Consider the following 13,052-nt stretch of genomic DNA (forward strand, 5'->3'; position numbering starts at 1 on the left):
GGTATTAGGAGCTTGGCTTGGCTGTTAAACTAGTTAACAGTTAAAAAGCATCAGGCAGATGATTAGTTGTTTCTAATGGGGTGCCTCAGGGTTCAGTTTTAAGTCCACTAGTTTTTGTTTAGCATTTAGTTTCACTACTATACCCCAAAAAGACATGGACAATCATTGTGTAGCCTGTCTCTCGACCGAATTTCTTCCACTTATCTGATGAAGCATCCCATTTTGACCTGCAGGTGGCACTGTCGAAGCTGCGCAATCCCTCAGCCTGACCACACTGCTCCTGGCGGCACTCTTCTGCCTGGGGCTCTGAATGTAGCGCCATCCTTTCCCTTCTTCACTCAGTGAAGTGGAGAGGACTCGCCTATAAGGATGCCGCCTGTGAGGACTTTTCCACAGCTCTGTGGGTTCCAGCCGGACCGCCAAATGCCATAATCCCCAGCCTGGGAAATGCTTGTGAGAAAAGACACAGAAATCAAATTCCAGAAAGGACGAAAACATCCAGGATATCCCATATTTAGTCTCTATGAAATATCGTTGGAGGAGCATCAACGGAGTTCTTTCAGTATGCCTTACATAAACCTCTACATTTGTCTTTTTCTGATGAGTTACTTGCTGATGGCGAAGAGCCGTAAGTAATTCACAGAGAAGGGTAGGTGCAGCGGTGTCCAAACTTGTCTTATATGTAGTTTGCAAATCAGTGGCTTTTCCCTATTTTATATCATTTTAATATTAAAGCACACCCTCTAATAACAGTAATTTAAAAGAGACCCATACATGTGTACAAAAACAAATAACCAACATTATAGCAGTGCATATCATGCTAATATTATATATATGCAATAATTTATAAGCTATTGATTTCTCTGTTATAGAATATTTATTTTATTATCACATTAACATACCACCGAATCATATCCAATAATTTCGGTTCAGAAGATGCATATTTCAGTGCCGTAACATAGACACCATCTTGTACCAGCAATTGACCTGTGTGCATGTGGATGTGTTATTTTACTGTTAATGCCGAGGTCACGGACAGCAAGGTTCAGTGCAGACAGTTCTGTTTGAAGCACGCGCGTCTGCAGAGTTCGGATGAATGTACCCGGTGGTGGGAGGGAAATTGGTCACTAGGATAATGGTGAGCGCAGGACGTGCGCCCCTTTGCTGTAATGTCACCTTTCGGAGAGGCTGAGGTAGCACTCAATCCAAATTAGAGGGTACGGACCTCAACAGGCTTCAAATGCCAGACCTTCGTAAACATTCAGTCAATATTCACTGTTTTATTTCATCCCCTGTTCATTAATTATTATAATTTTTTTTTATCTTGGCACAGTTAGGTAGATTTATAGTGCAGTATTTGATGCTTCATTGGCTTCTTGCTCTCAATGAAATGTTTAACACTTTGTCATCTTTTACCAGCTGGTGTAAAAAAGAAAAGAAAAGTAAAAAGCATTCCACCCTTAACCGTGCGAGAGCGCACCCTGCACCCTCTTTCTACTCTCTGGATTTTTAATCACCTGAGATATATTAAATGAAGAATCAGATCTATATAACAGATGTATCATGGTTTACTTCTTGTTGAGGTGTGACTGATTTTTTTTTTGGTTTGTTGGAAATCGCTGCAATTTAAGAGCTCCTCAGGCACGTTCAACTCGAGATCCCAACATGAAATTTATAAAAGTTTTTGTATGTCATTCAGTCAGCCAAAAACCACAACTATATTGTATGTCTGGACTGATAATATATATAAATATAGAATAAGATTTTTAAAACATTTTTTTTTGAAGAGGGACCCTTTAATTGTGACTGGCCCCCAGCCATTGCTCATACATTTTCAGCGAGAACCACCACAAAGTGCTTTTCCCATCTCCTCCATGCCATGAATCGTCAGCGAAAGAATTTGCCAAATTGCATGAACGCCTTTTACTTCTATGATATACCGACAAGAAAAGGTTACGTTTTCTGATGCATGACCTGAACGCGAATGGTGTGTTCTGGTGTGGGAGAGGTCAACACATCACACACACACACACACACACACGGATACAGATACACACATACACGTCTGTGATGTAGATCATCCTAACCTGAGATTTATCAGCGCTGAGGTTTACAGGGACTGTCACTCTTTCGTGTACCCGCAGTCAGTGAGTGTTTCTCCTAACGTCATGTTATGCAGTAAAGGTGCAGTAAAGGTCAGATGTCATCACCATTGCCAGACAGCTGTCTGAAGGTTTGTCTATGTGTGTGTCTATGTCTGTCTGAGAGAGTGAGTGTGTGTTTGCTGGCGACTTACGACGCGAACCCGATTCTGTGGGCGACAGGTCAGGGAATCACGTTCACTTTGTAACGGCTGTCAGCAGTGGACTTGTTGACCCCTGGGAAGGTGGCGGGAACCTGACTCTTTCATTGGCTGGATTTTAAATGAATCGTGAATTACAATAAATCAGTAGTTAACTATGACCTTGAAAAAATGTCTCCGTGTCATTTCTGATCCGACCTTTGACCCTACTCTTCCACCTCAACGGAAATGACAGTTTGAATGGCAGTAGCTCTCCCAGCTACAGAAAGTCAGTAATAGGTTTCAGATTACTGACCATTAAATACTTCACTACTTTACATTACATGTGATGCTCCTATCAAGATGTCTGCTGTGATTTTTTATAAATTTTTTCTCCTTGGAGCAATTTAAGGTCAAGTGCCACCAGTGATCATCAGGTTTAGGTCACAGCACATGTTTGATGTGATGCCAGCAGTCGTGCACCCCACAGTTTTTTCCCCAGCATTGTGTCTAGTTTCTGCACCAGGCCCGCTGGGTTTTTTCTGTCCAGCTGATTTTCCAGCCAGACCTATACGTCGAGAGTCCTGAAAGCTTTCTGAAACACTGCACTAATACGCCATTTTATGTGAGTTGCACAGACATTGAATGCGTGAGAGCTGCCGTGTTCTTGAAGAACTCCTGGAGGGTTCTGGAGCAGCTGGAGCCAGGTTGGACTTTACTTGTGCACCTGGTTTACGCTCTGTTTCTTTCTTTCCTTCAGCTCCCTAAACACACACCAATCAAACTTCATTCCATATAATAATACACGACAAAATTAACATTATGAGCATATTTTTCATAATTATATGTCAGTGTCAGCAACATCCAAAAAAGGAAAAGAACAGGAAAAAGTTCCCCTTCCTGCATGAGGAACACTGGAGCCTTTCGCAGGACGGGTGTGGACTTATACTCTACATAATGCAATATGATTTATTGCTGCGGAGGGTCTTTTTTTTTCCTTTTAGGTTTCCTGTACATGTGCCTGTATTTTTCTTGCAATATATTAAGTTCTCTTTCCAGAAGGGGATCACGTTATTTTTTCAAGGCTGAAAATAGTGATTTTTATGCAGCAAGCATATTCCAAGGATGTTGGCTCCGGCTTCCGACGATAAGTGTCCGAGCAGATTAATGTCACCGCCTTTAAAAAATGAAAGAATCCGCAATTCGTTGTGGGGGTGGAGGACTTTAAACACATCGATCCGGCCCTGTGGCCCTCTGTTCAGAAAGAACCGATTTAACAGGGGTCCACACTCGATATAATCCGTGCCCCGTGAAGATCCTGATCTAGAGCTGTGCATTCACACGCGCCACCAACGACTGGCGGCCCATTTCTTCCCCGAGCCTCATCAGACGAGGATTTCTCACCGACCGCCTTATCGGTCGGAACACGCGGGCCGCTTGATTGGCTAAATCCCGCACTACCCCCGGCACAGACAGTTCCTCAATTCCTCCTCTGATAAAGCAGATTATACTTTCTGCAGGATTGAGCCCCTTGAGCCCTTCATCATGGTCTTTTGAAATTTGCTGCTTGTTGTATATGTGACCTCGGCCTCAGTAGAAAATGAGCCTCGAGCAGCTTAGAGAAACATCATTATTACACAGGCCGATCAGTGTCCAGCCCCGACCACATGCAGATATATGGGTTACATGTGCATTTATTCAGAACTAAATTCTACATGCGCTTATATTATTAGTGTTATTGTAAATAAATTCCTAAATGGAATGAAATCAGCTCGATGGATGCATCCGCTGGAGACTGAGGCCATGATGCTGCCATGACGCCACGTCAGGTGAATATACAGGCAGTAAAGGCATTGCATAAGACGTGTATATATTACTCCATTATTACGTTGATTATTTATTACTGCATTTCATTGCCCTGTACTTGTACATGTGTAATGACAATAAAGTTGACTCTAATCTAATCTAAAAAATTTCATCAATTTGTGGATTTTCACAAATCACTGCGCTCTGGTGGCACTCTGGTTCGTGCTACAATGTCTGCATTTCGAAATTCTGTATTTTTTTTCAATATTATTATCACATAAAATTTATTATACATTAATGTGCAAACATTTTAGTCAGTAGTGAAACTACTTAATGTTTCTTACATAAGAAAGTTACAAGTTTTCTCTGAAGAGGAAGGTGTTAAGCTGCCGTTTGAAGCTGTTCTGACCTCGAGGGCAAATTCATTCCACCAAGACAGAGAATAATCTAGACGAGTGTCTTCCTCGTACCTTCAGTGGTGGAGGGACCTGGCGAGCAGTACTGGAGGTGCCGTGTGAGGTATAATAAGGGCTGTGAGGTCGGATGGTGGAACGCCATGTTTGGCTTTGTAGGCCAGCATCAGTATTTTGCAGCTACTGGGAACCAGTGGAGGGAGTGGAGTGGTGGGGCGGTGTGGAGAATGTGGGGCGGTGCGGCTGCGTTCTGTATTAGTCGTAGACGCCGTATGGCAGTCAGAGGTGGACCTAGAAGGGAGTTGCAGTAACCCAGTCGTGAGATTACTAGGGACTGAACCAGTATCAGGGCGGATCCGTCTGATCTTGTAGAGAAGGAATCTACATGAGCAGGAAAGGTTGCTGAGAAGCCGAGTTGGTCGTCTAGAGTTACTCCAAGGTTGCGTGTAGTTGTTGAAGGAGAAATCTGAGAGTTGTTCAGGTAGATAGAAAGATCCTGATGAGGTGAAGAATCTGCTGGAATGAATATTAATTTGGTTTTGGTGAGATTTCGTTTTAGATGACGGGCTGCCATCCAAGATTAAATGTCATGCAGAGATTCTCTCTCTCTCCCTCTCTCCCTCTCTCTTTCTATGCCTCTCCCACTTTCTCTCTCTGCCTTTCCCACTCTCTCTGTCTCCCTCTCTCCCTCTCTTCCTCTCACCCTCTCTCTCCCTCTCTCTCTCTCTCTGCCTTTCCCACTCTCTCTCTCTCCCTCTCTTCCTCTCACCCTCTCTCTCCCTCTCTCTCTCTCTGCCTTTCCCACTCTCTCTCTCTCCCTCTCTCCCTCTCTCTCTCTCTCTCCCACCCTCTCTCTCTGACACCTGGTGCGCGTGGGCGTGGCGCAGGAAAGTTTTGTGTAAAGTTTGATGATGTGATGTCGTCTCTCCCTCCGAGCGCGTAACCCCGAACCCACCCGACATGGAGCCGCCCTCCGTCGCACGTTTCCCGCAGGACCGCCTGACGCCCCGCCGGAGGTCCAGAACAGCGCCGCAGGACTGCGGCAGGTCTCACCACTCGCAGACATGTCCCACCAGCAGCCAGAGTTTCCAGCAGCGTCTGGCCGTCCCTCTGCACAGAAAAGGTGGAATTTTGGGATTCCGGATTATTGGAGGAGAGGAGGACCAGGTAGGTGATGCTTCCACACCCTGTAGGCTGCAGGCCGGTCCTCCCAGATCTTCTCTTTCCTGCTCGTCCAGGGCCAGTCCGGAATCTTGGTGTCTCATGTGAGCGGCGGCGGTCCGGCGGACGGGGAAGACGGCCTGCGGGTGAAGGACAGGATAGTGGGGGTGAGTTAGAGGTCACCATGTTTGACCCTCCAGCCTTTCCCTTTCCTTTTTTTTTTTTACTGTTGCATGGATCATTCCTCCCTTTTCAGCCTCTTTGTTAGGGATGAGTTAGATGGTGGGAAACTCCCCAGGAGACACATGGATCGGGTTTCCTTCTTGCTCTCCCTATTGTTCGGCGAGATGCATTTGTTACAGGTGAAAAGTTTTGGCTGATGCTACAGAAGTCTTAACTGAGGAACCTGCAGCACCACCACCTGCAGTTCACACGTGTATCGCATGCAAGCAGCGTGAGGTCTGACGTAGTGATTTTAGACTACACTGGAGGTGGTGCGTGGGGCATGTTCACTGTGGGTGGTAGTAGCCTAGTGGGTAACACACTCGCCTATGAACCAGAAGACCCGGGTTCGAATCCCACTTACTACCATTGTGTCCCTGAGCAAGACACTTAACCCTAAATTGCTCCAGGGGGGGACTGTCCCTGTAATACTGATTGTAAGTCGCTCTGGATAAGGGCGTCTGATAAATGCTGTAAATGTAAAATGTAAATGGTCAGGTTAGAGGAGCTGTACGTTGAACTTTCATGGAAACCCGAGCCTGTAGGCATGATTGACAGGCCTTACGCACCCTACTTCCTCATTCTGGATGATTTAAACCCCCCTCCTGTCAGTACGTGACACGCCCAGGTGTAGCACAACGTCCAGGTCCTCCACAAAGGTGACCACGCCCACTACCAATACATATTCAGATATTCTGCAGATATTCAGCAGAATGCAATTCATGTATTCTCAGGATGATCATGTGACACTTGTGACCATGGCCCACGTCCCATGTCATAAAGAGGGCATGGTTATCGATAAGATACACAAGCAGACAGCAATGCATTACTCCGAATAAGATCTTCAAGCTCATGAAAATGTCTTTTTTTTCTGGGTTTGGTGATTGCAGGCATCCCATTACCGGTGTGTAACACTAGTAATTTAAGGAAACCACGTGAAGTGTGATTTACCGCGGTGCAGCCTGTCTCGTGTTTCCTGCCCAATGCTCCGCTGTTGGTCTGGAGGTGTTCAGAATAGCCGCGGGGTGTCAGTCACCAGGCTCTCGTTTCAGAATAGACATACTCTGAATAGACGTACTCTGGTCATTTTAAAGGAACACAAAAGGAAACATTTGTGTGACGGTGTTCTCACCGCCGGCTAACTTCCAAGGTGGTGCGTTGGCCACTTACCGGGGTTCTTGTCCTCAGCCTGGTCTTTCTCTTGCAATTACACTGCAGAGTGCAGGGTTCCACGTCCCCTCAGGGATTAAGGGGCTGTTGTATCCTCACCCCAATGTTATCCAGGTCCATCGCTAGGAATTCTGGGACCATTTAACATCCAATAAACAGCTATTAGTTTTGCCTTGGTAATTATTAGGAGCATTTGAATCAGCCCCTGCAGCCAGTCACAGTAAATACCGGGAGTAAAAACAACGTCCTGTAAGTAACATTTTGTTAACGTTTGGTTAACGTTTTGTTTTTTTTCTCATGGTATTTATAGACTAGTTTTGTAGGTTTTTTCTCAATTTTTCTCAAACTCAATTTTTTATGTTTTGATGCAAGGGTTAGTGCATTTTGAGGAGTCTCCAGGGGGACTGTCCCAGTAACTACTGATTGTAAGTCGCTCTGGACAAGGGCGTCTGTTAAATGGTGTAAATGTAAATGAGGAATGGACAAGGCTGGTCACAAATACAAACTATACAGATACAACTTTGCATTGATATCACAGCTCTGACATGACCGTTCTGGTTTGTAGTGAAAAGCGGAATTGTGAGATTTTCTGCGATGTTTCTCAGACATGATGGACCTGAGATGGGGATGATGCACTGATTGGTGCTCTTTGGACCGCAGTCTGGAGTCTTGCACAGACTAATTAGGACTCATCTTTAATTAATGGAATCAGCTAAGGATTGGCAGCAGCAAAAAAAACTAAACCTTATCTTCAAGCCTTTAATTGCTTTTTATTTTTGCTCTGTTTATTCTTCCATTAGTTTACTCAGCTGTGCATGTAGCATTTAAAAAAAAATAAAACAATTAAATAATATTTTTAGAAGTAAATATTATCTGTCTAAATGGCAGCAGTGCAAATGATTGAAGCTTGTTTGCTTGAAGGCGCCCGGCTGTAAGACAGAGCTGTAAGACCACAGGCATGTGTGCACGTGACTTTAAATCATCTTTTTTGGCCCTGACATTGCACGATATGTCACGATTGTAATGATCCCTTCAAGGCGTGAAGTCTTGGGAGTGTGTTTCGTTGAGGGTCTTCGACGGTGGGTGGCTGTGCATGGTGTTAGTGTCGCAGTGAACTTATCTGATCGCCTCCCGTTTCTGTGGATGAGGTGCATGTGAACCTATTCGCCGGTTCATGGAACTCTGTGCTTTATTATCAGAGGGAGCTGATTGTATTTTTCCATGAGTTCGTCTTCCTGAGGTCCGAGAGGGAGAACAGAGACGAAGCTGCCATGCACGCAGATACGATCTGTACACCCGGGAACAAGTGGAGGCTGCAGTGTTTACACTCACCAAACAAAAAGATGACAGGAATAGATGGCACCGTGACAAGAGAAAATGAGATTTATGAGCAGCGCCTTTTCTTTTTTGTTCAGAGCGCGAGCATCCATACAAAAGATGGATGCAGTTGAATCAGAAGACAGGCTTTCTTCAAATGATAGCTTTTCTCGTTCGAGCGCTTGGAGGACGGATGATATTCACTGCGCTTTCCCATAAACCTAGAGGCCGTGGTCTGTCACGTGAAAAGTGTGTACTGGTGCCATCGCCATCACTTTATAATAAAGGCCAGACTTTCCCGCGTGTTCACAAGTTCACCCATCAGGACGCTTGAATTAAAGTGCCGCTCATCTGCATGTTGGTGTGGGTCTGACATGCATCATACCCTGTGTTTCGAATCCCGACCCGGGCACCTGTCATGGCTGCCCACTGCTCACTCAGGGTGATGGGTTAAATGCTGAGGACACATTTCACTGTGTGCACCGTGTGCTGTGCTGCTGTGTATCGCGAGTGACAATCACTTCACTTTAAACTTTAAATTGTCCAGAATGAGGAAGAAGGGTGTGTGGGAGCTGTCAATCATGCCTTCGGGTTCCACCCTTTTAAAAACTGTTCATTCTGGGTTTCAGAAATAACAATAAATAATCTTTTTTTGTCCACTTTGGCTCAAATATGAAATTTTTTTCCTTAAAATCTGTTGAAGAACTGGCGTTGTCCTACATACACGTACACTACAGACACTTATTATGACCATAAGATACTTTGTAAAGGTTTTTTTTTAAATTAGTGTTGAAAAATACCTGCGTTCCCTTTTTTAAAATCCCGATGTCGAGGAAATTCCAAGATGTAAATTAGACTTCTTTCTCCCTGTTATTCTAACGCATGATGTGTGTGGCCTTACGTCCACAGCATTCCTCCGCCGTTATTTCAGCATCAGTCTGGACGTGAAAATGGAGCTCTGGGCCGCGTGGAGACTCATTACCGGTGAAAAGAGGACGGAGGGAGGAGTCGGCGTGTTGCGTTTGGCAGCCGCTGTGCCGCTGCAGGGTTTCTGTTTCTTTAGGACAGGAAGCCATTTCGGTGGGCCACCACGGTCGTAAGAGCTTCAACTGCTCCGTGATTTGTGACCTTGGCTAACTCTCCGCCCACAGTAGCGGCTGCCCGCGGCCTCTCGTAAATCAGCCATTTATGAGAGTCCGTGGAAAAGTGTCCTTTTATTTTGAGTGGCATGATGTTGAGGCCTTGCTGAAGGTGCTCTGCCTGGGTAGTAATAGCCTAGTGGGTAACACACTATGAACCAGAAGACCCAGGTTCAAACCCCACTTACTACCATTGTGTCCCTGAGCAAGACACTGTCTGCTGATTGTCCCTGTAACTACTGATTGTAAGTCTCTCTGGATAAGGGCATCTGGTAAATGCTGTAAATGTAAATGTAAATGCCTGGAGCTGTTCGGCACTTTGTGAGGTTCTTCAGCGAGCTCAGACTGTGTTTGTGTGATCAATTCACCAAAACCATGGACCCTCACTGACATTTCTCCGTTTTCTTTGGGAGGTCTGGATGATGAGAGGTGCCCTTCTGTTCTCTCTGATAGGGGGAGATGTTTTGGGCCACACAGGGAGTTTACAGGGAAAATGTCACAGTTTGGGCCCTGCCAGCGATCCGAATCCATATCTCACAGTCCAGAAGAATAAAGCGAATAAAGTATCTAGAGAGGCATATAAAACTCTGGAAACCACCTCATGCCATTTCACGTCCATTATTAGTTAACCAACATCGCCGATTAGGTGATCAGATCAACTGAATCTCGGCAAGCGAGGAACGGCTTGAGAATCGCTGCTGCAGACATAAACCTATTTAATCCCATTTTGACTGTTGAGCCATTCCCAAATGAAGGTGTTAGTATTATATAATTTAAGAGTAGGTTATTTAACATTATTCTAACACTATTGGATTGTATGGCTTTTTTTCAGCTACAAAAAACATTAATACTGTTAAAGGACATGACATATTTTACACTGATCAGTAATAAGAAAAAGAGAATGCATCTGGAGGGTGTAGAACATGAGGAGGTTCTGACAATTATGTTTCAGGTTATGCCATGTCACCATCAGAGAGTTGGAATTTCCCATAATAACCTGTAACATATTAAAAATGTGGTGCGCATGGGCTCTATTATCATGATAAGGATCCACTTTTTTATTGAGAAACTGTATAACATTAAATATGCAGAAAAACATTTTCTTTAATTAATTTCTTTTACATGACCTAGCTAGACATAAAAGGTGGTGGGGCTTGTGTTTTGAACTTTGTTACTTTACTTTACTACTTGCACATTGTTACTTCGTTTAAAAAATAAATGGCCTAAAATCTCTCGATGTTGGGTACCTGTTACGCTAATCGGGCCGTGCGTCACATGACACGCAGGAAAACGATGTCATGCGCAGAGCCCATTTTCATGAAGTTCAAAGAAGAACATCTGATCCCAGGTCCTTAACCATCTGCTATGGGTCACACCAGCCTCAAAAGCGAGCCCATGGCACCCCATGGCATGAGGTCCACCACAAAGCCAGGGTCTGACTCCCCAACACCATAAACCTGGTCCGGCCCCAGGCAGGTGTGCCGTGACTCAGCATCTCCTCTGCTGCACTGTCTCTTTGATGCAGACGCTTGAAGAAGCTCTTTAAGCTCTGAACTCACCGCAGGATTGAGATCTTGAATGATGTGAGAGCTGTGAATGCCTTTGAAGGCCGGTGGGGCAGAAGGCACCTGCACTGGGGTATTAGAGAAGTTGACTGTAGTCGTGCCAGGCTCAGGAGCACAAACACCCAAGCTGGTGGTAGTAGCCTAGTGGGTAACACACTCGCCTATGAACCAGAAGACCCAGGTTCAAACCCCACTTACTACCATTGTGTCCCTGAGCAAGACACTTAACCCTGAGTGTCTCCAGGGGGGGGACTGTCCCTGTAACTACTGACTGTAAATCGCTCTGGAAAAAGGTGTCTGATAAGTCCTGTAAAATGTGCCTTGATGGTCTTCGTCGCCGTCCATTTAGATGCAGCAGGGGAGCATCCTGCACCGTTTCAGCTTTCATTTTCATGCACACACGCATGTACTGATCACTTGATGAAGCTCCTTTAGGTCTGTTTTCTGTTCTTCATGTGCCTGTGGGGTGAAGTTCTAATGTTGAAAATTATAAAATTATATTTTTAGTAATTGCCTTGTCATATTTCAAATGAACCAAAGGTTTCAAAGGTCATGAATATAAATTCTGAAAAAAATGTTTTTTGTCTTTTCCACGGGCCAAAAAAAATTTAAATTCTTTCAGCAGTTCACAATCCAAACAGTCAATTCTTTAGTCCTTCAGAAATCCGTAGATCAGTAGCGGTTCCTGTTCCAACTCTCAGCTTCCTGAACTGAATGTGGTAGGAAATGTAAATGTATAATTTCTGCTCGAGACATTTCCTTCACTTTTGTTCATGCTCCACAGCTGCTTTTCATACTTTTGGAAGGGAAACGGCGCGCCACGCCACGCCACGCCACGCCACGCCACGCCACGCCACGCTGATTTGTGCCTTTATAATTAGACGGAGATGAATATGCATGAATTCTATTGTTTTCATGTTCAAGGAAGAGACAAATCCCCCAGGTTGAGGACAATGGCTGCAACATTTCAGGCCTCAGATCTTCAGCAACAGCACGTGCAGCCACTCCCCACTCCGCTCTGCTCGCCCCCGGAGGAAATAGAAAGCAACAGGCTGGCCTGTTCATCGCCGGAGCGAAACAAAGCTCCCTGATTGAATTTTTCCCGTACTTCATTTCATGTTTCCCCCCTTCCCTGACACGGCTGAAAAGACAAGCGCAACCCCCCAGCGAATTTCCTGCCTTTGGCCTTCGTGCAGCGAGTGAGTTACAGAGCTCAGTGCAGGACTACAGGAGAGTGTTACAGTGTGGCCTTTTCTTTTTTACATTTTACATTTACAGCATTTACCAGACGCCCTTATCCAGAGTGTCTTACAATCAGTAGTTACAGGGACAGTCCCCCCCTGGAGACACTCAGGGTTAATTGTCTTGCTCAGGGACACGATGGTAGTAAGTGGGGTTTGAACCTGGGTCTTGTGTGTGTGTGTTATCCACTAGGCTACTACTTTTCTTGCTGGGTGTCCCTCCACACCGCCGACCTCTAATTGTTATCCGGTATGCGGAGGGAGGCCGGGTGAGTGTCGGTGCCCACGCTGAGTGTGGGCCACACTGCAGCGTGCTGAGTCAGTAGCGTGAGGCGGCCAGCGGAACCCTTGAGTCACATCCCATTTACTGACTGTACTGGGCCAGCTGACACTGCCAGTTTACTTGCCCGCTTACTCTGGGGGGGTTAGACACTTGGTTGAACCAGGAGGCCACAAAGTCTCAGGTTCAAACCTCACTTGGGGCAGTGGTGGCCTAGCGGGTAAGGGAGAGGACCCTGAACCCTGAGAGGTGCCACTGAGCAAGGTACCGTCCCCACACACTGCTCCCTGGGTGCCATGGCTGCCCACTTCTCACTAATGGGTTGAATTAGGTTAAATGCAAGGGACACGTTTCACTGTGTCACCGTTTGCATTATAATGACAATCACTTCACTTAAAGAAGACTTACTGCTATAGTGTCCAGGGTTATCTCCAGGCGCTCTGGATAAGGGCGTCTG

The 13,052-nt window shown here is 45.5% G+C and overlaps 1 protein-coding gene across 1 annotated transcript in view; it reads left to right on the plus strand.

Annotated features, from left to right (window-relative positions):
* cntn1a (contactin 1a) overlaps window positions 1–2,474 on the plus strand; it is a 48,370-nt gene extending 45,896 nt beyond the window's left edge. The window contains exon 22 of the mRNA XM_028957969.1: window positions 234–2,474. Coding sequence (XP_028813802.1) covers window positions 234–310 — 77 coding nt within the window. The 3' untranslated portion in view covers window positions 311–2,474. The remainder of the gene's footprint in view (window positions 1–233) is intronic.
* Window positions 2,475–13,052: the final 10,578 nt, after the last annotated feature.

This window comes from Denticeps clupeoides, chromosome 17, assembly GCF_900700375.1.
Source record: "Denticeps clupeoides chromosome 17, fDenClu1.1, whole genome shotgun sequence".
NCBI lineage: Eukaryota > Metazoa > Chordata > Actinopteri > Clupeiformes > Denticipitidae > Denticeps > Denticeps clupeoides.